Below are 27,475 nucleotides of genomic sequence, written 5' to 3'. Positions count from 1 at the left end.
TGGACATCACTGTAGTCCTAGTACAGAATTTACTGTGGGTCTTGAAAGATGACCAAACATTATGGAAATACTTGGCCTGTGCCAAAAATGCCAGTCAGATATTGGCAGTGAATGAGTTAAGTAGGCAGTGGATTTACATGAATTTACAGTCGGAGTTAAATAAGAGTTTACATTGAATTTACAGTCTAAGTTAAATAGGCATTAAATGTGCAGGGAATTTACATGAATTTCCAGTCCCAGTTAAACAGGCATTAAATTAGATATGAGTTACAGTTTTATGGGGAAGGGGGGGGGGGGGGGGGGGGGGGGTTCAGCTGAGTTCAGGCAGAGGTAGTGCAGGGGTCTCAAACTCACGGCCCCCGGACCAGACACGGCCCCTAAAACGATTTCATACGGCCCGCGACTTGATATGAAGTTCTAGTGAAATCACACACCTCCGCTCGTTGTAAAACACAGAGAGGCAGACGAGCCGCACTTCACACCGGGGTTGCCAGATAAATTGACATAGATGTGCAGTTCCTTGGGCTGTTTTGTGTGCATTTTGGCGGTTTTTGAACTCTTTGTACTGGAAACCGTCAGTAGTATCTGGCAACACGGCGTCACACTCCAGGCTAGCGGGAGACAAAAAGTCACTTAAGCAACATCAGCCTCTCAGCCAACACTGTGTGTGTGTGTGTGTGTGTGTGTGTGTGTGTGTGTGTGTGTGTGTGTGTGTGTGTGTGTGTGTGTGTGTGTGTGTGTGTGTGTGTGTGTGTGTGTGTGTGTGTGGGGGGTGGTGTTGTAATCCTCTCAGCCAACACAGTGGCAGAGAGGATTACTGAGCTGTCAAGTGACATTTATGATCAGTTCTAATTCTAACTGGAGTTCCAAGGGACAGTTGAAAATGAACACTGGCTCATTTAGTAATGTGCATTGTCCCTAAAAAAAGAAAAAGGCCCTCAAATAAATTGTTAATGTTGAGAATTGGAACGGTTGCATTTTTCTCTTTCTTTTTTATCCTTGAAGTGGCCCCCTTGTGACAAGACTGGACACTCAGCGGCCCCCAGGTCATTTGAGTTTGAGACCCCTGAGGTTGTGTGTGTGTGTGTGTGTGTGTGTGTGTGTGTGGGGGGGGTTGTTGGTGAGGTCCTTGGCGGAAGGGGTTTCCGGGTCTTGTTGGTGAGGCTGATGGCGGTTGGGAAGAAGCTGGTCTTGTGGCGGGTGGTTCTGGTCTTGGCAGACCTCAGTCTCTTGCCGTGGGGGAGTGTCTTAAAGAGTTTGTGGCCGGGGTGGGAGGGGTCAGGCCATGATCTTGTGAGACCGCTTCAGTGTCCTGGCTGCATGCAGGTCCTGGAGGGATGGCAGGTTGCATCCGATTATCTTCTCAGCACAGCGGATGATGCGCTGAAGTCTGTTGATGTCTTTGAGAGTGGCAGCAGCAAACCAGACGCTGATGGAGGAGGTGAGGATGGACTCAACGATGGAGGTTGATAGGTTGATGTCGCATCGCAGCTGTCAGTGGGTGAGAGAGACAGCTGTCAGTGGGTGAGAGTGAGACAGATGTCAGTGGGGGAGAGTGAGACAGATGTCAGTGGGTGAGAGTGAGACAGCTGTCAGTGGGGGAGAGTGAGACAGCTGTCAGTGGGGGAGAGTGAGACAGCTGTCAGTGGGTGAGAGAGACAGCTGTCAGTGGGTGAGAGTGAGACAGCTGTCAGTGCGGGAGAGTGAGACAGATGTCAGTGGGGGAGAGTGAGACAGCTGTCAGTGGGGGAGAGTGAGACAGCTGTCAGTGGGGGAGAGTGAGACAGCTGTCAGTGCGGGAGAGTGAGACAGATGTCAGTGGGGGAGAGTGAGACAGCTGTCAGTGGGGGAGAGTGAGGCAGCTGTCAGTGGGGGAGAGTGAGACAGCTGTCAGTGGGGGAGAGTGAGACAGCTGTCAGTGGGTGAGAGAGACAGCTGTCAGTGGGTGAGAGTGAGACAGCTGTCAGTGGGTGAGAGTGAGACAGCTGTCAGTGGGGGAGAGTGAGACAGCTGTCAGTGGGGGAGAGTGAGACAGCTGTCAGTGGGGGAGAGTGAGACAGCTGTCAGTGGGGGAGAGTGAGACAGCTGTCAGTGGGTGAGAGTGAGACAGCTGTCAGTGGGGGAGAGTGAGACAGCTGTCAGTGGGTGAGAGTGAGACAGCTGTCAGTGGGTGAGAGTGAGACAGCTGTCAGTGGGGGAGAGTGAGACAGCTGTCAGTGGGGGAGAGTGAGACAGCTGTCAGTGGGTGAGAGAGACAGCTGTCAGTGGGTGAGAGTGAGACAGCTGTCAGTGGGTGAGAGTGAGACAGCTGTCAGTGGGGGAGAGTGAGACAGCTGTCAGTGGGGGAGAGTGAGACAGCTGTCAGTGGGGGAGAGTGAGACAGCTGTCAGTGGGGGAGAGTGAGACAGCTGTCAGTGCGGGAGAGTGAGACAGATGTCAGTGGGGGAGAGTGAGACAGCTGTCAGTGGGGGAGAGTGAGGCAGCTGTCAGTGGGGGAGAGTGAGACAGCTGTCAGTGGGGGAGAGTGAGACAGCTGTCAGTGGGGGAGAGTGAGACAGCTGTCAGTGGGGGAGAGTGAGACAGCTGTCAGTGCGGGAGAGTGAGACAGATGTCAGTGGGGGAGAGTGAGACAGCTGTCAGTGGGGGAGAGTGAGGCAGCTGTCAGTGGGGGAGAGTGAGACAGCTGTCAGTGGGGGAGAGTGAGACAGCTGTCAGTGGGGGAGAGTGAGACAGGTGACCAATATGGTTTGACTCTTTTGGTTTGAAGTGTAAGTTTGGAGGAAAAAACACAGGCTTTTATTCATAAAAGAATATTATATCGGACTCCAAAAGTTACCAGGGCCATGCCCCGGGCCCGGGCGAGACCTCTTCCCAACGGGGTTTAGATGAAACCACGCCCCAAACTCATTTGATTGGTCGGCCCCCTCACCGCCGTCCTCCGACACGCCTGACAACAAACTAGCGTGAACAGCAGAGGTGACGCCGCTGCACGCTGAACACCTTCACAGCCACGCAGGCACCTCAAAGAGAACTCTTTCCCCCAAGTCCAGTGGGTTTTCCCTGTTTCCCCTCTTTTCTCCTTCTTCCCCTGGAGATGTGTGGCTCAGAGAACTATAGTTATATTATAGTTATTATAAATATATATACTGATATATATATAATATATATATATATTATATATATATATATATATATATATTATATATATATATATATATATATATATTATAATATATATAGTAGGAGCGAGCGACACACAGGAGCCACACATCTCCAGGGGAAGAAGGTGAAATGGGGAAAACCCACTGGACTTGGGGGAAAGAGATCTCTTTGACCGGTGCCTGCCTGGCTGGAAAGAGAGGCGTTCGGGGTGCAGTCGCCTCTGCTTTTTACGCTAGTTTGTTGTCAAGTCAAGTCAAGTTTATTTATATAGCCCTAATTCACAAGCATGTCTCAGAGGGCTTCACAGAGAATATGTCTAGCTAATTCTAGCTGACACAACGGTAACAAATTACAGAGTAAAGATAACATTTTGAACAATTGATAGAGAAATATAGAAAATATAGAAATATAGGAGAGAGCGGAGGAGAGAGCAGGAGAAGGGAGGAGAGCAGGGGGAATGTGAGAGAGTGATGGGGTGGAGAGAGCAGAGGAGAGAGCAGAGGAGGAGAGAGCAGGAGGAGGGAGGAGAGCAGGGGGAATGTGAGAGAGTGATGGGGTGGGGAGAGCAGAGGAGAGAGCAGGAGAAGGGAGGAGAGCAGGGGGAATGTGAGAGAGTGATGGGGTGGGGAGAGCAGAGGAGAGAGCAGGAGAAGGGAGGAGAGCAGGGGGAATGTGAGAGAGTGATGGGGTGGAGAGAGCAGAGGAGAGAGCAGAGGAGGAGAGAGCAGGAGGAGGGAGGAGAGCAGGGGGAATGTGAGAGAGTGATGGGGTGGGGAGGGAATGGTAAATGTTGGAGAGTATGTGTAGGTGGGGAAGTTGTCAGTGGTGGCGTAGTGAGTCAGTGGTGGCGTAGTGAGTCAGTGGTGGCGTAGTGAGTCGTCTCGCTGGCCAGACTCCCCTCCCTTCCGTGAGAGGATTCTGCTGGCGCAGGTCTCCATAGTGGGATTGTGATGGGCGGAGCTTAGCGGCAGTGCCCTTGGAAAATAGTTTCCAACAATCCAACTTGCCGTTTTCAGCGTGTAGCAACGAGCTAGCGTGTAGGTTTCTGCCGTTAGCTTGCTAGCTAGTTAGCGTTGTTGTTTTCACTGCGGCGGCAGGGCACTATTTACAGCGACTCACAGGGAGGAAGGAGCGGAAGCCGCTCTGATTGACATGGAGCCAATGACAGAGCTTGTAATTAGGGGTGCAACGATCACGTTTTTTGCCACCGATTGCCGATCGCCTATGGGAAATATCTGCCCAACCGATCATTGAGCGATCACCGATTACCGATCACTGATCTATAAACTCCTCAAAAAAAGTTTGGAAACGTTATTTCGGTCGATTATTTCTCCCCTTTAATAATACCAATTGGTATTGTATTTTATATCGTTGGAAAGCCTGATTAGTCACCTTTACAATGGGGTACAACTTGTAAGGATCGTGCATTCATGGAATGCGCAACACAGCTAAACGTGTGGGTAGCGCCCCAAGAAAATGGGTAAAAAAAAATCCCCCGCAATATTCTTCTGTTGGTATTCACTCTAGTTTTGAGTTGCTTGATGGATTGGATGATTGCACTCTCCCACAGTGATAAAGACAAAACAACACATATTGGCCATTTTTACACTTTCATTTGACACTGTCAGGGACCTCAGTAGCGTGTGGAAGATCCATATGAAGCCACAACAGCTTTGGCACCTTGGCACCGCAAATTAGGTGCCGATCAGGTGCCAGTCACACACCTGCCAGCACATGAAGCTCAAAACAAGAGTGAATACCAACAGAAGAATATTGCAGGAGATTTTGGCACATTTTTTGGGGGCGCTACCCACACGTTTAGCTGTGTGGCTCATTTCATAGATAGATAGATAGATAGATAGAGTACTTTATTCATCCCCGAGGGGAAATTCTGGCGTTACAGCAGCAGTAGCATCAATGACAGCAACAAGAGCATCAATGACAAGAGCATCAATGACATTAAACAATTAAACAGTAAAAAAAGTTACACAATAAAATAAAAAGTTACACAATTAAGGTAAGGTGCAGAAACAGCAGTATTAAAATATTGCAATAAGAAAAGAAACAAACCAATACGCGAAAATATACAATATACAATATATACCACTTTACTCCACCGCCTTTACATCTTACGTTTCCCAGAAACTGTAGGTAAAAATTAAATCAAATCAACTGAATACTTCTAAATAGTATTGAATAATACTATTATTTATATTTCTATTATTTCTATAACTAAACTAAAGCTGTACAGTTTGTTATTTATATAGTGATTGATATGACTATACATACTATGCATAGTGAGTGTGCAAGGTGGGCATGTGCACAGTGCATTGGATTCAATGTTCAGGAGGGCGGGAGGGGAGGGGGCGGTAGGGAGAGGAGGGCCCTCCTCTCTCTGCGTGTCCAGGAGTTATTGTAAATTGTTATTGCGGTGGGTACGAAAGACCTCCTGTAACGCTCCTTGCTGCAGTTTGTTCAGTTTGTTAGAGTCGCTGGCTCTGATGCAGTTGCCCCAGCAGGTGGCTGCAAAGAGAATTGCGCTTGCTACCACAGACTGATAAAAGATATGCAGCATCTTGCTGCACACGTTGAAGGATCTGAGCCTCCTCAGGAAATAGAGTCTGCTCTGCCCCTTCTTGTATGAATGCATGTATGAATGCACCATCCTTACAAGTTGATATAAAATACAATACCAATTGGTATTATTAAAGGGGAGTTTATATATATATATTTTAAGCAGCTATAGCAGTCTATTATAGAACAGTTTCCATTTGACATATAGGCCTACATTTCATGCATCAAATTGAAAGTGCAGCGCATTTCCTTTTTTCTACATCAATATTTTATGCTGTGGAGGCTAAAGGAAACCGCCAACATGATTATTTGTGTGTGAGATAATTGGAGCACAAGACTGTGTTGAACTAAATGGCTAGAAGAATGTTCTTTATAGTTCAGTCCAGTTCCCTCAGTTCAGTTTATAAAGGAACAAAAATATTCCACTTCGGGATTTCCATGTTACCAGTTCAATGCAGTTCAGTTCACTCAACAAAAATACTCCATTCCGGGATTTCCCTGTTACACAAGAAAAATAACTTCGACCCAAGGAAACTATTTTAGAGATTTATAAGCTAAAGCGGCTAAAGCTAACCGGAGCTATTAACGTTACGAGGATACATGCAAATATGGATCAAACACGGACTTAACACAAATGCAAATGCCTCGGTAGGCGGGAGGACTGGAGGTAACTTCTGTCTGCTGAGTCTGCTCTAATCGCCAGCTGATTTGTGTGATTCAAAGACGCACGGGGTGTGTTGACAGTCTGATGTGGTGTGTGGAGGTGGTGTGATTTGCCACACAATGATATAAACGTTGGAGCACAATATGAAACAATAGACTGATTGAAGACAAGATTTTTTTTTTTTTTTTTTTACACCAATTTAACTCTACGGAGAAATGGGCTGCCTCATGTTTCTCACGTGCAGCATGATCGGCTATGCAATCGGCAACAATAAAGTAATATCTGCAATCAGCCGATTGCATATTTGAGGTCAAAATCGGCCGATACAGATTGCGTGCCGATCGATCGGAGCACCTCTACTTGCAATAAGCGGGGAGCGGACAGCCGGCAGCGACTGAAACAGTCGCTCCAATGGGAGAGCAGCTGTAGAGCAGGGGAGGGCTTACACCAGTAGCCTGTTTCCGTGCAGCCAGACTCTTCTCACGGAAGCGAGGGGAGGCTGGCCAGCGAGACTGCGTAGCGAGTGACCATAAAACATTTCACCTTCAGCAAAAATAAATAAATATATATATATATTTCTTTTTAAATTTTCAATCTTTTGTTCCTGCTTTTATTTTTTGTTTTTGCTGAAAGTGAAAAGTTTTATGGTCACTCACGATTCTCTGGAAGACTGGTTGGCTTGGTTGGTTCAAGCCTCAAAACTCGATTTTTCGAAATGTCTTATGGAGAAAATGAACAGGGAATTCACTTCTGGGGCAAGAGATGTCACATGATTGTTGAGCTCTATATGATCATCACACTAGGCTCGTTTGAGATGAGCAAGTTCTGCGCAGATTCCACCAGCAAAGCCTTGCTTGCCCCGTTGCATGATGGTTAGAGAAGTTGTCCGACTTGCTCCGCCTGCCCGACTGCGTGTGTGAGCCACGGGACTCTCGTGAGAGCGAGGCGGGCGCAGATTTGGAGCGAGGCGGCCACAGTTGCTCCCCACCAACTGCGCCCGACTGCGGATGACAGAGGATGACGAGAAACGCATCGAGCTGATCACCCATTGGTTCAACACAGGTGCATCACAAACCCACAGTGAAGTGTAGAAACTTCAATTTGATATCTATTCCAAGCTGTCACTCTACATTTTACATAAATACCACCTGTAATGCCTACATAAAAAATAAGTCATCTGAAGGGCTGGGTCATTTGAGCAGTTTGTGTGGGTGGCGCTAATGCATCTTTTAATTTGTTTACAAACCGCTGTTAACACATTCACTGCCAGCCGTTTTTCAATACTGTAGTTAGCTTCTGCCAGAGTTTTTTTTTGAGGATTCTGGCTCATCTTTCAAGAGCCGAGGATTCGTTTCTGTTAGGATTTTGTGAACACATAATATCTCAAAAGAACTAATAGAATGTGTGCTTTCTCTGTCTAAAAGAGTTAGTTTGTAGAGTTAGTAGTTATGTAAGCATTAGCAGTTGAATACAGCATGGTTTCAGCGTCTGAAAATTTATTCTGAGATAAACGGCTTTTTGTGAAATTCGATAGAACAGTCACTTTAACCATTCATTTTTGGCATCAGTAAGACGTCAGACATCTAAACAATAGTTTTGAACAGTAATTTCCTCCATAACAGCAGGAAACACCCCTCTCCTTCAAACTCAAAAGGTGTTATGACCAAATTATTTCAGTTCCTGCTTGATTCATGTACAGTACCGAAAGCATGGAAGATTTCAAATATTGTGCCCATTCCCAAAAAGCCAAGAGCTTCTGAACTGAATGATTTTAGGCCCATTGCACTCACCTCCATCCTAGGAAAATGCATGGAGAGAGTCCTAAGCAGACACATGACATCGTCTGTATCTAGCTGCCTAGACAACCTACAGTTTGCATATAAAAGTAAGAGAGGTACAGATGACGCAACTGTAACTTTGTTCAACACCATAGCGAAGCATCTACAAGCCCCCACTAATTATGTTAGAGTTCTTTTTATTGATTTCACATCTGCTTTTAATACCATGCAAATACATACACTTCTGCAGAGACTACTCGACCTAGGGGTAAATGGTGGCATTATTCACTGGATCAGAGATTTCCTCTCTGACCGCCCCCAAAGAGTATTGGTCAATGGTTGTGTGTCAGATGAGATTGTGTTGAACACTGGCGCACCACAGGGCACAATTTTTTCACCACGCTCTTCTCTGCGTACACAAATGAGTTTATGATTGATCAGGGGCACTTTCGTTTATTTAAGTACGCAGATGACATGGCGTTAGTTGCTCTCCTGCAGGAAGGGGACATAGAGAGAGAGAACATGTATTTTAATCATGTTACGAGCTAGGGATGGGCATCGAATTTCGAATTTTCGAATAATCGTTGTTATTATCAAGGTCGACTTTTATTATTGAAATTCGAAATTCGTTTATTGATTTTTTTTTTTTTTTTTTTTTTTTTTTTGTGAGTGAAATGTTGCATTGTCTCCCCTGATTCTAAGTATAGTCAAATCACTTGGTTTGAGCAAGTAAAACAATTTTTATAAGCAACCTCTCCCTCTTCATGGGATTTCATCCGCCATTCATTTTTCCATAAACCTTGCTTAAAATGCTTATAAAAATTGTTTTACTTGCTCAAACCAAGTGATTCGACTATACTTAGAATCAGGGGAGATAATGCAACATTTCACTCACAAAAAAAAAAAAAAAAAAATTTTTTTTTTACATTTTTAATTTTTTTTACATTTAATTTTTATTTTCGAAATTCGAATTAAATTCGAATTTGGCCAGCGAATTTCGAATAGTGTTTTTGCTAGAAATGCCCATCCCTATTACGAGCCTCCATAACTGGTGCTCTACAAGCTCTTTAGAAATTAATGTTGCTAAGACTAAGGAGCTTATCCTACAGAACAACAAAAAGTCAATCCAGCGGCAGCCCATAATCATTAATGGACAAACAATTGAGATGGTCAGTGATTTTAAATATCTAGGCACGTACATAGACAGTAGCCTGACCTTTAGAGCGAATACCGACCACATTTTCAAAAAATGCTCACAGCGTCTCCACTTGCTACGCAAGCTTAATAATTTTGGAGTGAGCCAAAACATTCTTGAAACAGTGTATAAGAGCCTAGTGGAAAGTATCTTATCTTTTAACATGATCATGTGGTATGGTAATCTGAACGTTAAATGGAGAAACAAGCTGCAGAGAATAGTGAATATGGCCTCTAAGATCCTAGGGAAGCCACAGAAACAACTGAGTAGTCTGTACGATGAAATAGTCACAAGTAAAGCTGAGAGTATCACTAGTGATCCGTCCCACCCACTTTTTAATGAATTTGAGTTCTTACCCTCAGGGAGGCGGTACAGACAACCGATGGCAAAGAAAAACCTCTACAAGAGGTCATTTGTCCCAGATGCCATTATGGCTTTAAATAAAACTAGGAAGCGCTAGACTATGCTATGCTTTTTGTTTATGCCTTTTTGGCGTTGCTGCGGTTTTTTGCACAGTAGGTCTTTTACATTTTATATTTTATATTTTTAATTTTCAATTCTTAATTCTAAGTTTGAAGGTGGATGAATGTGTGTTAACTGTATTGTATTGTATGCATATGTGTACTGTCATCTTTAACACCTTGTATTGTTTTTGTGTTTTTTAAGTTTGTAAGACACGTCTTGGTGAAATCAAAGACAAATTTCCACCTGTGGACAATAAAGTTTTCGTATCGTATTCGTATCGTATCGTAACTCCTCCCTCCGTGTGTGTTCTTCTTGGCTGCAGCGGGCGTGTCACAAGCTCGTTTCTGTTGCTGCTGTAACCTCGCGTCACCAGGCTCACTGCTTTGCTGCTGCTGTGCCTGTCTGCTGGCGGCCGCTGGGCAAGTCTGGATGGGCTCGCTCGTTTCTTGGGGTTCTGAGAGCTTTGATGAAGCTTTTGCGATTCTGGTCTTATTTATGCTGCGTGTTTCAAAGTGTGTTCCACCCGTAATCTATTATGCAAATTTGCAAAACCCCACCGCCAGCTCCCAAGCGCGAAAGCGTTTTCGCCAATCCATTTTCATGAGAATGGCTTCCTCACACTGCTTTTTGCTTGCCTTCCTCTAGAATGGAGAGCACTGTCGCCACTTAGTGGGTCGGTGGAATGGGTTGTACACGTTCGGTGGCTCCAATATTTTTATAGGAGACGTGGGGGGCATTGATCCACGTAGCACCGTCAAAACATTTTTTTTTTTTTTTTGACGTCTCAACTCGTCATTGGCAGTCAACCGTTGGATTTTTTTTGACGAGTCAACTCGCCATTGGCAGTGAACGTGTTAAACAAAACTGTAGAAGAAGAAAAGCAGCAGTGAGTGTGCTGCGGGGGTGTTCGACTTGTTGACGCCTCGCCTGACTACGCTCGCCTGCTCTCACACCTTCGCTCAACTAAACTGCCATTAAAGCAGCTACGAGCAAGATTTTCAATTGTTATTAAACAGTCTAAATTGAATATCGATGCATCACATCTTACCTCTAATAGTAGACGAGACCAACGCCGAGTAGTCTTGCTTGAACCCCGAGTGAATCGGCCAGTGTTGTCTTGATGATTAGTCTGTCTGCGGCCGGGGCAGATCAGGAAGTGAATGAAACGGTTTGCGGCAGCCACTTCGGCCATAGTCTCTTAAAACAGACTGTCTTATCTACATCTGGCGGATGCAGCTATATACAGTCTGTACTTCGTGGGGGAGAATCATGCACCAAATGGAAGAGGAAGTTGAAAGGCGGGACTTCCGCTCATTCGTCCAATCAGAATTTAACATTAGCTAACTAGCTGTATACTGCTGTAGCTATCGTTAGCTAACGCTGATTAGTAAGACGAACGATAAGCTCAGTAACGTTAGCAACTTACCTCATCACTTTCGTTTAACTCTGGAATAAGTGCACGTCTTGCACGAGGTTCCTCCAAGCCGCGGATACATCGTTTACGTCTATCAGGGTCTTCTTTCACCGGTTTCGTCGGCGTAGCTTCCATGGTAATTCTAAAGCACTGCTAGCATTAGCAACCTGCATCGGTTTAAGTTTCCGGGGGGAACATATTTTTCGTGGACACGCGTGTCGTGATTGGTCAGATTCCGTCGAACTTCCTTCCGGTCTGAAGGTTTTTTTCACTACTTCCTTGTGCATGTTCTGGGGGTCTAACGTACAGACGGTATGGCGAGAGCATTTGAAAATTGCGGAAGCCAACTCGTCTGTTCTAAGAGACTACTTCGGCCATAACCACAAAATAACAAAATTACTTCCAAACAAACTGTTAGAATATAACGAGAGATGTTCGCGAGAGTAGCGAGCCCCTGCATGGCGTTCTCCGTGTTTATGGTCTGTTGCTAGGCAGAGCGAAACGGTTGAAGGCAGGCAGCTGCCGTAAACCATTTCGTTTCACTTCCGGGTTTATCCGCCCGCCGGTAGACAGATAGAGAGAGAGAGAGCCTGGTGACGCGAGGTTAGTAGACAGACACAGACTCTATAATCATCAAGAGAGCAATCTCTGATTCACACGGCTTTGGTCTCAGCTACTATTATAGGTAAGATGTGATGCATCAATATTATAATTATACTGTTTAATAACAATAGCAAATCTTGCTCGTAGCTGCTTTAAAGGAGAAATTCACCGAAAAACAATGCTGATTTATTTTGCACATGATCTTACACATAATATAGAAAACTGTAAACAGTTTTGCAGGCATTCATTTAGTTACTGATATTTAGTTACTGATATTTAGTTACTGATATTTAGTTACTGATACATAGAGTTTACAGTGTTTCCCCTCGGATGGACTTGAAGCATGCGCAGTGAGATTTTTCTTTTTGCACAAAAATGTGTGTTGCTTGCAAAGAGTGCCCTGTCTAGTAGATACAGTCAAAGCGTGCCCTGTCTAGTAGATACAGTCAAAGAGTGCTCTGTCTAGTAGATACAGTCAAAGAGTGCCCTGTCTAGTAGATACAGTCAAAGAGTGCTCTGTCTAGTAGATACAGTCAAAGAGTGCCCTGTCTAGTAGATACAGTCAAAGAGTGCTCTGTCTAGTAGATACAGTCAAAGTGTGCCCTGTCTAGTAGATACAGTCAAAGAGTGCTCTGTCTAGTAGATACAGTCAAAGTGTGCCCTGTCTAGTAGATACAGTCAAAGAGTGCCCTGTCTAGTAGATACAGTCAAAGAGTGCTCTGTCTAGTAGATACAGTCAAAGAGTGCTCTGTCTAGTAGATACAGTCAAAGAGTGCCCTGTCTAGTAGATACAGTCAAAGAGTGCTCTGTCTAGTAGATACAGTCAAAGTGTGCCCTGTCTAGTAGATACAGTCAAAGAGTGCCCTGTCTAGTAGATACAGTCAAAGAGTGCTCTGTCTAGTAGATACAGTCAAAGTGTGCCCTGTCTAGTAGATACAGTCAAAGAGTGCCCTGTCTAGTAGATACAGTCAAAGAGTGCCCTGTCTAGTAGATACAGTCAAAGTGTGCTCTGTCTAGTAGATACAGTCAAAGTGTGCTCTGTCTAGTAGATACAGTCAAAGAGTGCCCTGTCTAGTAGATACAGTCAAAGCGTGCCCTGTCTAGTAGATACAGTCAAAGTGTGCCCTGTCTAGTAGATACAGTCAAAGTGTGCTCTGTCTAGTAGATACAGTCAAAGAGTGCCCTGTCTAGTAGATACAGTCAAAGAGTGCCCTGTCTAGTAGATACAGTCAAAGAGTGCCCTGTCTAGTAGATACAGTCAAAGAGTGCTCTGTCTAGTAGATACAGTCAAAGAGTGCCCTGTCTAGTAGATACAGTCAAAGTGTGACCTGTCTAGTAGATACAGTGAAAGAGTGCCCTGTCTAGTAGATACAGTCAAAGAGTGCTCTGTCTAGTAGATACAGTCAAAGAGTGCTCTGTCTAGTAGATACAGTCAAAGTGTGACCTGTCTAGTAGATACAGTCAAAGAGTGCTCTGTCTAGTAGATACAGTCAAAGTGTGACCTGTCTAGTAGATACAGTCAAAGCGTGCCCTGTCTAGTAGATACAGTCAAAGTGTGCCCTGTCTAGTAGATACAGTCAAAGTGTGCTCTGTCTAGTAGATACAGTCAAAGTTGACCTGTCTAGTAGATACAGTCAAAGTGTGACCTGTCTAGTAGATACAGTCAAAGAGTGCCCTGTCTAGTAGATACAGTCAAAGTGTGCCCTGTCTAGTAGATACAGTCAAAGTGTGCCCTGTCTAGTAGATACAGTCAAAGTGTGCCCTGTCTAGTAGATACAGTCAAAGTGTGCCCTGTCTAGTAGATACAGTCAAAGAGTGCCCTGTCTAGTAGATACAGTCAAAGTGTGACCTGTCTAGTAGATACAGTCAAAGTGTGACCTGTCTAGTAGATACAGTCAAAGCGTGCTCTGTCTAGTAGATACAGTCAAAGTGTGCTCTGTGTCTAGTAGATACAGTCAAAGTGTGCCCTGTCTAGTAGATACAGTCAAAGCGTGCCCTGTCTAGTAGATACAGTCAAAGTGTGCCCTGTCTAGTAGATACAAAGTGTGCCCTGTCTAGTAGATACAGTCAAAGTGTGCCCTGTCTAGTAGATACAGTCAAAGTGTGCTCTGTCTAGTAGATACAGTCAAAGTGTGCCCTGTCTAGTAGATACAGTCAAAGCGTGCCCTGTCTAGTAGATACAGTCAAAGCGTGCCCTGTCTAGTAGATACAGTCAAAGCGTGCCCTGTCTAGTAGATACAGTCAAAGTGTGCTCTGTCTAGTAGATACAGTCAAAGTGTGCTCTGTCTAGTAGATACAGTCAAAGTGTGCTCTGTCTAGTAGATACAGTCAAAGTGTGCTCTGTCTAGTAGATACAGTCAAAGTGTGACCTGTCTAGTAGATACAGTCAAAGCGTGCCCTGTCTAGTAGATACAGTCAAAGCGTGTCCTGTTTAGTAGGAGATAGAGTCAAAGCGTGCCCTGTCTAGTAGGAGATACAGTCAAAGAGTGCCCTGTCTAGTAGATACAGTCAAAGAGTGCCCTGTCTAGTAGATACAGTCAAAGAGTGCTCTGTCTAGTAGATACAGTCAAAGAGTGCCCTGTCTAGTAGATACAGTCAAAGTGTGACCTGTCTAGTAGATACAGTGAAAGAGTGCCCTGTCTAGTAGATACAGTCAAAGAGTGCTCTGTCTAGTAGATACAGTCAAAGAGTGCTCTGTCTAGTAGATACAGTCAAAGTGTGACCTGTCTAGTAGATACAGTCAAAGAGTGCTCTGTCTAGTAGATACAGTCAAAGTGTGACCTGTCTAGTAGATACAGTCAAAGCGTGCCCTGTCTAGTAGATACAGTCAAAGTGTGCCCTGTCTAGTAGATACAGTCAAAGTGTGCTCTGTCTAGTAGATACAGTCAAAGTTGACCTGTCTAGTAGATACAGTCAAAGTGTGACCTGTCTAGTAGATACAGTCAAAGAGTGCCCTGTCTAGTAGATACAGTCAAAGTGTGCCCTGTCTAGTAGATACAGTCAAAGTGTGCCCTGTCTAGTAGATACAGTCAAAGTGTGCCCTGTCTAGTAGATACAGTCAAAGTGTGCCCTGTCTAGTAGATACAGTCAAAGAGTGCCCTGTCTAGTAGATACAGTCAAAGTGTGACCTGTCTAGTAGATACAGTCAAAGTGTGACCTGTCTAGTAGATACAGTCAAAGCGTGCTCTGTCTAGTAGATACAGTCAAAGTGTGCTCTGTGTCTAGTAGATACAGTCAAAGTGTGCCCTGTCTAGTAGATACAGTCAAAGCGTGCCCTGTCTAGTAGATACAGTCAAAGTGTGCCCTGTCTAGTAGATACAAAGTGTGCCCTGTCTAGTAGATACAGTCAAAGTGTGCCCTGTCTAGTAGATACAGTCAAAGTGTGCTCTGTCTAGTAGATACAGTCAAAGTGTGCCCTGTCTAGTAGATACAGTCAAAGCGTGCCCTGTCTAGTAGATACAGTCAAAGCGTGCCCTGTCTAGTAGATACAGTCAAAGCGTGCCCTGTCTAGTAGATACAGTCAAAGTGTGCTCTGTCTAGTAGATACAGTCAAAGTGTGCTCTGTCTAGTAGATACAGTCAAAGTGTGCTCTGTCTAGTAGATACAGTCAAAGTGTGCTCTGTCTAGTAGATACAGTCAAAGTGTGACCTGTCTAGTAGATACAGTCAAAGCGTGCCCTGTCTAGTAGATACAGTCAAAGCGTGTCCTGTTTAGTAGGAGATAGAGTCAAAGCGTGCCCTGTCTAGTAGGAGATACAGTCAAAGCGTGCCCTGTCTAGTAGGAGATACAGTCAAAGCGTGCCCTGTCTAGTAGGAGATACAGTCAAAGCGTGCCCTGTCTAGTAGATACAGTCAAAGCGTGCCCTGTCTAGTTGGAGATACAGTCAAAGCGTGCCCTGTCTAGTAGGAGATACAGTCAAAGCGTACCCTGTCTAGTAGGAGATACAGTCAAAGCGTGCCCTGTCTAGTAGGAGATACAGTCAAAGCGTGCCCTGTCTAGTAGGAGATAGTCAAAGCGTGCCCTGTCTAGTAGGATATAGTCAAAGCGTGCCCTGTCTAGTAGGAGATACAGTCAAAGCGTGCCCTGTCTAGTAGGAGATACAGTCAAAGCGTGCCCTGTCTAGTAGGAGATACAGTCAAAGCGTGCCCTGTCTAGTTGGAGATACAGTCAAAGCGTGCCCTGTCTAGTAGATACAGTCAAAGCGTGCCCTGTCTAGTTGGAGATACAGTCAAAGCGTGCCCTGTCTAGTAGGAGATACAGTCAAAGCGTGCCCTGTCTAGTAGATACAGTCAAAGCGTGCCCTGTCTAGTAGATACAGTCAAAGCGTGCCCTGTCTAGTAGGAGATACAGTCAAAGCGTGCCCTGTCTAGTAGATACAGTCAAAGTGTGCCCTGTCTAGTAGATACAGTCAAAGCGTGCCCTGTCTAGTAGATACAGTCAAAGCGTGCCCTGTCTAGTAGATACAGTCAAAGCGTGCCCTGTCTAGTAGATACAGTCAAAGTGTGCTCTGTCTAGTAGATACAGTCAAAGTGTGCTCTGTCTAGTAGATACAGTCAAAGTGTGCTCTGTCTAGTAGATACAGTCAAAGTGTGCTCTGTCTAGTAGATACAGTCAAAGTGTGACCTGTCTAGTAGATACAGTCAAAGCGTGCCCTGTCTAGTAGATACAGTCAAAGTGTGCTCTGTCTAGTAGATACAGTCAAAGTGTGCTCTGTCAACTAGATACAGTCAAAGTGTGCTCTGTCTAGTAGATACAGTCCTCTGTCTAGTAGATACAGTCAAAGTGTGCTCTGTCTAGTAGATACAGTCAAAGTGTGACCTGTCTAGTAGATACAGTCAAAGTGTGCTCTGTCTAGTAGATACAGTCAAAGCGTGCCCTGTCTAGTAGATACAGTCAAAGCGTGCCCTGTCTAGTAGATACAGTCAAAGCGTGCCCTGTCTAGTAGATACAGTCAAAGAGTGCCCTGTCTAGTAGATACAGTCAAAGTGTGCCCTGTCTAGTAGATACAGTCAAAGTGTGCCCTGTCTAGTAGATACAGTCAAAGTGTGCCCTGTCTAGTAGATACAGTCAAAGAGTGCCCTGTCTAGTAGATACAGTCAAAGTGTGACCTGTCTAGTAGATACAGTCAAAGTGTGACCTGTCTAGTAGATACAGTCAAAGCGTGCTCTGTCTAGTAGATACAGTCAAAGCGTGCCCTGTCAAAGCGTGCCCTGTCTAGTAGATACAGTCAAAGCGTGCCCTGTCAAAGCGTGCCCTGTCTAGTAGATACAGTCAAAGCGTACCCTGTCTAGTAGATACAGTCAAAGCGTGCCCTGTCTAGTAGATACAGTCAAAACGTGCCCTGTCTAGTAGATACAGTCAAAGCGTGCCCTGTGTCTAGTAGATACAGTCAAAGCGTGCCCTGTCTAGTAGATACAGTCAAAGCGTGTCCTGTTTAGTAGGAGATAGAGTCAAAGCGTGCCCTGTCTAGTAGGAGATAGAGTCAAAGCGTGCCCTGTCTAGTAGGAGATACAGTCAAAGCGTGCCCTGTCTAGTAGGAGATACAGTCAAAGCGTGCCCTGTCTAGTAGATACAGTCAAAGCGTGCCCTGTCTAGTTGGAGATACAGTCAAAGCGTGCCCTGTCTAGTAGGAGATACAGTCAGAGCGTACCCTGTCTAGTAGGAGATAGTCAAAGCGTGCCCTGTCTAGTAGGAGATACAGTCAAAGCGTACCCTGTCTAGTAGGAGATACAGTCAAAGCGTGCCTGTCTAGTAGGAGATACAGTCAAAGCGTGCCCTGTCTAGTAGGAGATAGTCAAAGCGTGCCCTGTCTAGTAGGATATAGTCAAAGCGTGCCCTGTCTAGTAGGAGATACAGTCAAAGCGTGCCCTGTCTAGTAGGAGATACAGTCAAAGCGTGCCCTGTCTAGTAGGAGATACAGTCAAAGCGTGCCCTGTCTAGTTGGAGATACAGTCAAAACGTGCCCTGTCTAGTAGGAGATACAGTCAAAGCGTGCCCTGTCTAGTAGGAGATACAGTCAAAGCGTACCCTGTCTAGTAGGAGATACAGTCAAAGCGTGCCCTGTCTAGTAGGAGATAGTCAAAGCGTGCCCTGTCTAGTAGGAGATACAGTCAAAGCGTGCCCTGTCTAGTAGGAGATAGTCAAAGCGTGCCCTGTCTAGTAGGAGATACAGTCAAAGCGTGCCCTGTCTAGTAGGAGATACAGTCAAAGCGTACCCTGTCTAGTAGGAGATACAGTCAAAGCGTGCCCTGTCTAGTAGGAGATACAGTCAAAGCGTGCCCTGTCTAGTAGGAGATACAGTCAAAGCGTGCCCTGTCTAGTAGGAGATACAGTCAAAGCGTGCCCTGTCTAGTAGTAGATACAGTCAAAGCGTGCCCTGTCTAGTAGGAGATACAGTCAAAGCGTGCCCTGTCTAGTAGGAGATACAGTCAAAGCGTGCCCTGTAGGAGATACAGTCAAAGCGTGCCCTGTCTAGTAGGAGATGCAGTCAAAGCGTGCCCTGTCTAGTAGGAGATACAGTCAAAGCGTGCCCTGTCTAGTAGGAGATACAGTCAAAGCGTGCCCTGTCTAGTAGGAGATACAGTCAAAGCGTGCCCTGTCTAGTAGGAGATACAGTCAATACAATTGTATTTGGCAAGAGGGATCTACAGTCAAATGAAGAGGAAAAGTGGAATGATCCAGGTCCAGGCATATTTGGATGGGCTTCTGCCTTCTTCAGGGTGTAATGATAAAATCAAACAAACAGGGTAATTCTATGGATTCACCACAGGTGTGCCAGGTGAGATTGTATGCACCATTTTTGGGGGCCTCTAGGGGCATCACCCCATTTGGTTGTAGGACAACCACAGAAACATGAATTGAATGACAACACTAAAGGCAAGAGGAATACAAATTCAAATATAGTGAAACAGACAAGGCAATCAAAGAACAATCAAAGAACAATTGGGATCTACAGTATTCCCATAATATTCCTATTTTAATCATATAATTTTCCTATCGTTTGTTTGTTTTTGACAGTGGAATGCATCTAGGGGAAACACTTGAGTTATTGAGAGTTTGATTTGAGTTGAGTTTGTGGACCAGTGATGTGGTTTAACCGCTGCGTTGTTCCTGCTGTGTTCCAGCCTCACCGGAAGAAGAAGTCGTTCATTGAGAAGAAGGCGGCGGTGACCTTTCACCTGGTCCACAGGAGTCAGAGAGACCCGCTTGCTGCCGACGAGACGGCGCCACAGCGCGTCCTGCTGCCCGCTGGCAAGGTACGAGCAGAGCACCACTGTCTTCTGCAACCAGCGTAGCCACAAGGAACTGTCCCAACTAGGGCATTCACGACTAGTGAATTTTACTAGTCGACTAGTCGTCCCTAAAGGTAGTCGACTAGTCCAGTGGTTCTCAACTGGTGTAGCCTCAGGACCCACTATTTTCCTTGTCATGAAGTCGCGACCCAAATTTCAGATTTTTTTTTAAACCACTCAAATTTATTGCACAAAAAATAGCGCATTAATTTAATACACAATGCCTTCATGCACTGTTATAAACCTCAAATGAACAAAAAAGTGCAACAGAAGTGCAACTAGGGCTAAAAACCAATTGAAATAAGGCAGACTTGAATTACAGGCCTATATGTTTTTAAATTTAAACAAGTCAAACTGGTCATGCTCAGAAAGTCTTATTTGAACTGTATGAAATATGAAATAAAAGGCAGACTTATCTTGAATTACATGCCTATATATGTTTTTAAACAAGTTAATAATAATGATAATAATAATAAAACAAGTTAACCTGGTCATGCTAATCCATTTTCAATAGTCTGAATTTAACTAATATGAAATAAAAAGGAATCACAGGCAGGCTATATGCTTTTTAGTTAAACTGGTCATAAATTTTAATTAAACTGGGGCCATGCTAATCCAGTTTCAATCATCTGAATTGAACTCAAATTAAATATGAAATGAAAAGGCAGACTTCTCTTGAATTACAGGCAGAGCATATGCTTCAGATTGTTAAACAAGTAAAACTGGTCAGGCTAATCCAGTTTCAATAATCTGAATTTAACTCAAATGAAATATGAAAAAAAAAATGGCCAATGTCCGCGACCCAATAAAAACGGCCCCGCGACCCACCTTTGGGTCGCGACCCACCAGTTGAGAAACGCTGGACTAGTCGACTAACCGTTTTTAATTTTTCTTTAATTAATTAATTTTTTTTTTTTTTTTTTAATCTTTAAAAAACAATGCATTCAGCTCCTATCCTGATAAGCCTAATGACACTGGGGTAAAAAAGTTCTTAAAGTCAAACTCTGTATGTGGTTGCCATATTTTGGGGATGTCTAAGAATCTGCCTTTGCTCTTGTAGTAAATGTTATCCAACGTATGGTAGCTTGAGAGTTCATTCCACCAGTGAACTACAGCTGGGGGATTGGATGCTTTCCAATTTAAAGCTATGCATTTCCTAGCTGCCAACAGGGCAAAATCTATGTATTTACTTTGAATGCATTGTTTTTGTTTGGTTGTTTGTCCAATAGTCTTGTTTGTTCTTGGATTATTGTGTATCTTATGCAGTTTTCTTGTTTTGTTTTGTTGTGTTTTGATGTTCTTTGTGGGGGATATGGGATATGGGATATGATAGTCCATGTATGTCGTGTAAAAATACCTCATGTTCTTTCTTAAAGATTTTTTTTTTTTTTTTGCTAAAACGACTAGTCGACTACTAAGCACAGTGTCGACTAGTGGTTTTACTAGTCGACTAGTCTGTGAATGCCCTAGTCCCAACACACATTCTGTCTTCTGCATGAGCGTAGCCACAAGGAACTGTCCCAACACACATTCTGTCTTCTGCAACGAGCGTAGCCACAAGGAACTGTCCCAACACACATTCTGGATACAACTGCAAATCCACTCTCTCCCCGTCCGGATTTATAGCGAAGGAAAACCTCAGCTGCCTCTTCAGACAGTGTTTATATCCAAAAAAAAGGCTTTTCTGGTCTTTCAAACTCAAACTCGATCAGTATGAACGTATTTAACTTTGACATTAGGGCTGGGTATTGGCAAGGATCTCACGATACGATACGTATCACGATACTTGGGTCACGATACGATTGTATCACTATATATTGCGATGCGATACATATTGCGATATATTGCGATATTCTACAGAATTTACTCAAAATAAAATAATAGAGCTAAAGATTAGGGATGCACCGATTGCCATTTTCTTGGCCGATTCCGATTTCCGATTTTTGAATAGTCTGACTTGCCGATACCGATTTTTGCCGATTCCGATTTTTTTTTCTAAAAACAACAATTGACAGCTTACACAAACGTTTTTGTAACTTTGTTTGAAAATTAAGATTCATAGAACAATTCTTACATCTAATGGGGATCCAAATAATCTTATCTTATCATTTGCATGAAGTAGGACCATCTCACTCAAACACATCTCAAAATAAAAGTGTTCCAGGTTAGGCTACTGGACAGAGCTTTTTTGTGCAAATACAATGAATACAACAATTAAATTAAATCCAATAGCCTATATCCCACAGCTATCATGCATTTACTTTTCCAAAAGAAAACAGGTGCAACAGAACATCAAAATGATCCATGGACAAGGAGTTTATAGCCTGGCTCCAGACCAGTCCTCTTGAGTAGAGGGGAAATGAGTTTATGAGTTACAGTAACGATCTTCAGTCTGAATATCAGGCGGAGTTTACACACAGTCTGAAGTTTGGTATGCGTATTTTTATCTGCCATCCGAAAAAATATCGTCACGCACAGAAATCCTTGCACACTTGTGAGTCCGATGCATTTTTATTATTATGTCCGTCGTTCTATTTGCAATACGAAACAAATAGTCTCTCCTGTATCTACGTTACAACATGACTGACAGGCTGAGGCACCAGCGCTGATGTGGAATGGAAAAGGCAGGTCGGGGAATGGTGGACACAATGCTCGCGTTCACCTCGCCAAGTCGGCTGTGCACTGTGGCCGGGTGCAGCAGCACTGCTTCCCGGGTAGAGAGAGCAGAGAGAGGGGGGCCAGTGAGGTGAAGCGAGCCGCTCAGACTGGACTCCAGCCGAGCGGGACTCGGCCGCATCTCTGTCTCCACGGCTTATTTTCGACTTGCATGTGTGACAAACTGCGAGATTTGTCTACTTCACTGACGGTGAAAAAAATCCACAACGAGGAAGGTATGCTGGCGTGTGTGGTGTGGTGGCTGGGTGCCTGTCTCGGTGCTTTGGGGTGCGCGCACGTCATGTGAAAATCGGCTCACAGAATCGGCTATTTAGAGTGACCGGCGCAGATCACCGATCGAGGCCGATCACGTGAAAATCGGCCATTTCCGGTCACGTGCCGATCGATCGGTGCATCCCTACTAAAGATACAACACACTGTGTACCACCCAGGTAGTGTAATAATATGTACATCACTTTATACTCATAAGTTAGTGAACACATTTAGTCAAAACTACTGAGTGTTGAGTGTGTTACTGAACGCACTGAAATAAAAAGTATTCTTATTGTGTCACTGACCACACGGCTGTGCAAAAACATCCATATGGGAAATATCGATACAGTATCGATTAGGGGTGGGAATCAGCAGAGGCCTGGCATGGCATGGCATGGCCTGCAAACATTTTTTTTTTATTTTTTTTATTGATACTTGGCGTCCAAATATCGATACAGTATCGGTAAATAAAATATCGCTAACTATAGTTTGTTAACCTGAAATCTGTGCATTCTTTAATGACTTCAACCTAAGTGTATACTTCAACTATATGTCTGATTTCATATATAGACGGTTTTAACTTGACAACAAAAACATTCTAAATTGAACCCCCGCTCACTTCCTGTTGCAGTGTGTGCTATGGACATAAAAGAAAAAAAAACATTCAAGTGCAGGACTGACCATTCTGTGAAAACCGTCTATACAGCTGAGCGGCGAAAACAAAAGTAACGATGTCGAGTGAATATTTCTGCAGTTTGCCGAATGCTGAGAAAAAGGAAGTGCTGTGGGGTTGCGCTCTGGTGAAAACCGTCTATAAATGATATATTTTGGTTTGCAGACAGGAGAAGCTCCATAACTCTGTGTGTGTGTGTGTGTGTGTGTGTGTGTGTGTGTGTGTGTGTGTGTGTGTGTGTGTGTGTGTGTGTCCCAGGTGGAGGCAGAGGAGCGGCTGGAGGAGCAGAGGAAGTTTGGAGTTTACTTTGACGACGACTACAACTACCTGCAGCACCTGAAGGAGGCGGAGCGTCCCGCGGAGCTGGTGACAGCCGGCCCCACGCACCCCCAACCACGACCTTTTGACCTCCACGATGACGGGGGGGACGAGGAGGGTGAGATGGACCGCGCTGGTCCTGTAAGTTTTACAACGATGACTGTCTCTTAGTACCAGAATGAGATAATTTTACCTCAGATTCATGTTAACACATCTATTCTATTCTATTCTATTCTATTCTATTCTATTCTATTCTATAACCTGCAACCAAAAGTAATATAATTTAAGAATGATTGTTTCCAGACCTTTTTGGAGGAATTATAAACTTAATTACAAGCTTCCTGAGTTGTACTATTGTCAATACAAGAATTGGACATTCTACGATGATATCGACACTATAATTTGAGCAAGCGCGTCTCTGTCCGTCTCTCTGTCCTTCGCGTATCTCGAGAACCGTCGGTCGGATCGACCTCAAACCCGCGCGGTGTGTCAACGCGGACCTGACGGAGTGCAGACCACTGTTTTTGTTCCTTCAATATTAATAGAACGTTCAATATGAATTCATTTCCGATGTGAATCGAACGCTCCTCTTCGGACATGCTGGGTGCAGCGACGAGAGCACAAAGAAAACATTGCGTGACCTCACCAACTCTGGTCAGTAATGGAGACCACTGAGACGCTGTTTTGAGCAGACACGGACGACTTTTCACCGCTAAGTTACACAATCAGAGAGAGATTTCTGCCTTCAGATCGGCTGGCATTTGGATATGCAACGTTGCATATATCAGCAGTGTATTGACAGTAGCAGGCAGCTAACGTTAGCTAGGGAGAGCTACTGTAGCTAAGTCAAGTTAGGAAGAGCTGGCTCATCTCTGCAACCATGATGTTCCAATAGCGTAACGTAACGTGACCATTTTTCACTGCTAAGTAGGCTACACAATCGGAGAGAGATTTCTGCCTTCAGATCGCCTGGCATTTGGGTATGCAACGTTAGATATCAGCAGTGTATTGACTATAGCAGGAACTGCCAGCTAACGTTAGCTAGGAAGAGCTAGCTGTTAACATTAGGCAGAGCTGGGTAACGTTACCAATGTTTGCGATCGTATTAAAATAAATTCAAAATTCTATTTTCATCTGTCTTTCTATCAGCGTCATTAAACAGCGGACACGGAGACCACTGAGACAGACATAAAGACAATTTCACTGCGAAGTACACAATCGGAGAGAGATTTCTGCCTTCAGATCAGCTGGCATTTGGATAACGTTAGCTAGGAAGAGCTAGCTAAGTAAAGTTAAGCAGAGCTGGGTCATCTCTGCAACCATGTTTCAAAAGCCTCACGTGACGATTGTTCACTGCTAAGCACACAATCAGAGAGAGATTTCTGCCTTCAGATCGCCTGGCATTTGGGTAGGCTATGCAACGTTACATATCAGCACTGTATAGCAGGCACTGGCTAACGTTAGTGCAGGAATACGGTAGTTGTAGGGTTGGGAGAAAAAGTAGTGCCGAATGAGACGGCTGTTTGGCGGAAAAGTAAAGCGCTGAAAATTGTCAAAATAGAGCGTGCATGTACACAGATATTGATTTGTTTAGGTGGGCGTTGTTTTAGGTGGCTAAATTACGTTTTAGTTCTTGGCCCCGTGTACTAGAGAGACAGAGCTGTGGAGGCTGTTGCTCCAGAGTGCTGGGTCTCAATACACGGTGCGCTCAGCGTCCAGACCACTGGACCTATTTCAGTTAGTGTATGGAACTAGCTGATAGGACCCCACTTCAAACAAACCCAACTATCCCTTTAAGTATGACTCAAGTCCAAGTCTCAAGTCCAAGTCCCCATCTCTGGATGACACTGATTTGATATGATACTGTCTATTGCTTTTAAGCCCAATACACAGATAATATATAAGTCAGAATACCAGCCAGAAACAAACACCTACTAACGCCTGATAGCTTCCTATTTATTAGCAGTCTGGTTCCCAGAGTAAAACCTGCCCATTTCCACCACTGTATCATCTGCTGCATGCATCATGTCTGCTTAAAACACGGCATAACTCAAACTAAGGAATTCAAAGCATGTAGGCTACTGTATTATCCTCACTAATCAATCAATCAATCAGCATTGATTAGTTGACATTATTATTAGACATTCCCTTAATGTTAAAGTCGAGGTGAACCGGAGGCGAATGCAAATGCTCGAGCGTCGGAGACTCAAACAAATCTTGTCTGAGATGACAGGGTTGAGAGGCGGACCACAAGCCGCACAATGCCGGGTGTCGATGATTTGATTTGACAATTCTGGGGACTGGCTTTGGCATTGGCCAATCATGGCGTGTTCCACCCCTCAAATCCAGTGGGATTCAGCGTGTTGTCGTGCTACGTGAGTGGGATCCGCGGAGTACCAGGCAGCCAGCTGCTTCGTGCGGAGCGAGCGGACAATCCGATGCATGGGTGCTGCCCGCCCGCCTGGAATCTCCGAGGGCGACCCCTGACAACCAGGCTCTCAAGCGCGCGCCTTTATCACTATTGCTGTAAATACGATATTCCTGGAATGTGCGTTTTTAATGAGCCAGTTACATTTCTTTGCATTCTTAGAGATTATTGTTTTTGTTTCTTGTTCATGTTTCATACAATTGGCCAAGTTAGTACTTAGTTTATGGGATAGGAATTCTGCCAGATGACAGGCACTAGGTGCCATTTTCTCTTTCTTTTGGAAGAGAAAAGTATCCTGAAATGAAGATTTGATTGACAGCTGCCATGTCGTGATATGATTGGTTGAAATGGGGTAGAAATTTGATAGTACTAGGTGACGTCAGCAAACTGTAGATTACTGTTATCAATGAAATCTTGAAAAATGAACTTTTGATGTGAAAAAAACTAAAGAAATTATGATTTTGTTTTGTGTGTGCACACATTATTAAATAGGTGCACTGCATACCCAGGTATTTGAACTAAAAGAAAAAAAAAGTCATTTTTGGGTTCAGCTCGACTTTAATGAGCAAAAAAAAAAAAAAAAAAAAAAAAAATCACAGGTCCCAAATCTCAAGTCAAGTCGCAAGTCTTTGAGGACAAGTCTCAAATCACTGTATGTGCACGAGTTAAGTATGACTCAAGTCCAAGTCTCAAGTCCAAGTCCCCATCTCTGGATGACACTGATTTGATATGATGAGACTGTATATTGTTTTTAAGCCCAATACACAGATAAGTTGGAATACCAGCCAGCATTAGCTCTAGCCAGGCTAGCCATTGTAGCAATAACAAGATTCAAGACTTTTATTGTCACTCCGTAGTGCAAACATCACTTGTGAAATTCTTGTGCTGTGGACTCCGTTTACAACATAGTACAAATATAACAGGGCATATGAGTGCAAAAACAACAAGAGACACAACAAGCAATAAGGCAGTAGAGTGATAAGACAAGTCAGAGACAGTGGCATATTCACTGCACATAGGTGCACATGGCATGTGCATACTTTAGACATACTTAAACATAGTCGACGTTCTGTTTGCACAGGTGCAAATAGCATATACCTAATTAAACATACAATTAAACATTAGACATACATAATGGTAGCAGCTACAGTGCGGTACAGTACAGCTACCCACACTATTTGTGTATGTTAAGGAGTCTCGTGGCCTGCGGGAAGAAACTGTCCCTCAAGCGATTTGTGCGTGCTTTTGGGACCCTGTATCTCCTCTCTGAGGAGGCTGTTGTGGGGATGGTTTGTGTCTTTGATGATCTTCAGGGAACAGTTGATAACAATGCACGCACACATACAAACACCGTAGCAACATGCCCACAGATAGAAGTTAGATTATTTTTCCTGGGGGGGGGGGGCCACATGAGAAACCCAGATTGTTGCCGGCGTTTTTGTTTTGTTTTATTTTGTCATGTCGTAATCATGTCTAATTTGATCACTAGGTGAAATGATAGAAAACGTACTGGGCACTTATTCTCCTGAATTTAGTAGATTAAAAATCACTTGGAACAGGCAATTGATGTCATCTCATTGGATTGTTCTTAGCCTGGCTCCAGACCTTCGAAGCCACGCCCACTCCACCGTTGTGGATTTGGCTCTTCTTGAAAAAGAGGAAATGAGTTTATGAGTTGACGATGAAGTCTGGTGTGGTTTGTCTTAGACCTCCCGGGCCAGGCAGAAGCATCATGAGAGGGGCTGCATCTGGCCCAGGTCTGGGGTTAGACCGTCTACAGCTGATTTGAATGAGACACAAATAAGGGTAGCCTCAAACAGCACAAGTCACTGGTATACAATACTTCCATGTCTGTATGTCTGTCCTTTGCGGGGGGGGGGGGGGGGGGGGGGGCGCATGGGGCGGTGCATGGGGCGGACTGTACTAGTGCTAACTTAATTGATGTAGAACTGTTGTAAAAATGATTTACAAAGTGCTTTAC

General features: G+C 44.3%; 1 protein-coding gene across 1 annotated transcript in view; it reads left to right on the top strand.

The window, feature by feature from the left end:
* Positions 1–27,475, top strand: part of LOC310774718 (protein LTV1 homolog) — a 92,843-nt gene that overhangs the window by 5,494 nt on the left and 59,874 nt on the right. The window contains exons 2-3 of the mRNA XM_083634842.1: positions 18,980–19,111; positions 23,007–23,207. Of these exons, the coding sequence (XP_083490968.1) occupies positions 18,980–19,111; positions 23,007–23,207 (333 nt within the window). The remainder of the gene's footprint in view (positions 1–18,979; positions 19,112–23,006; positions 23,208–27,475) is intronic.

Source organism: Poromitra crassiceps, assembly GCF_964638095.1.
Source record: "Poromitra crassiceps genome assembly, chromosome: 4".
NCBI classification, from domain to species: domain Eukaryota; kingdom Metazoa; phylum Chordata; class Actinopteri; order Beryciformes; family Melamphaidae; genus Poromitra; species Poromitra crassiceps.
Note: the sequence above shows the minus strand (reverse complement) of the source record. Positions and strands in the feature narration are given on the sequence as shown.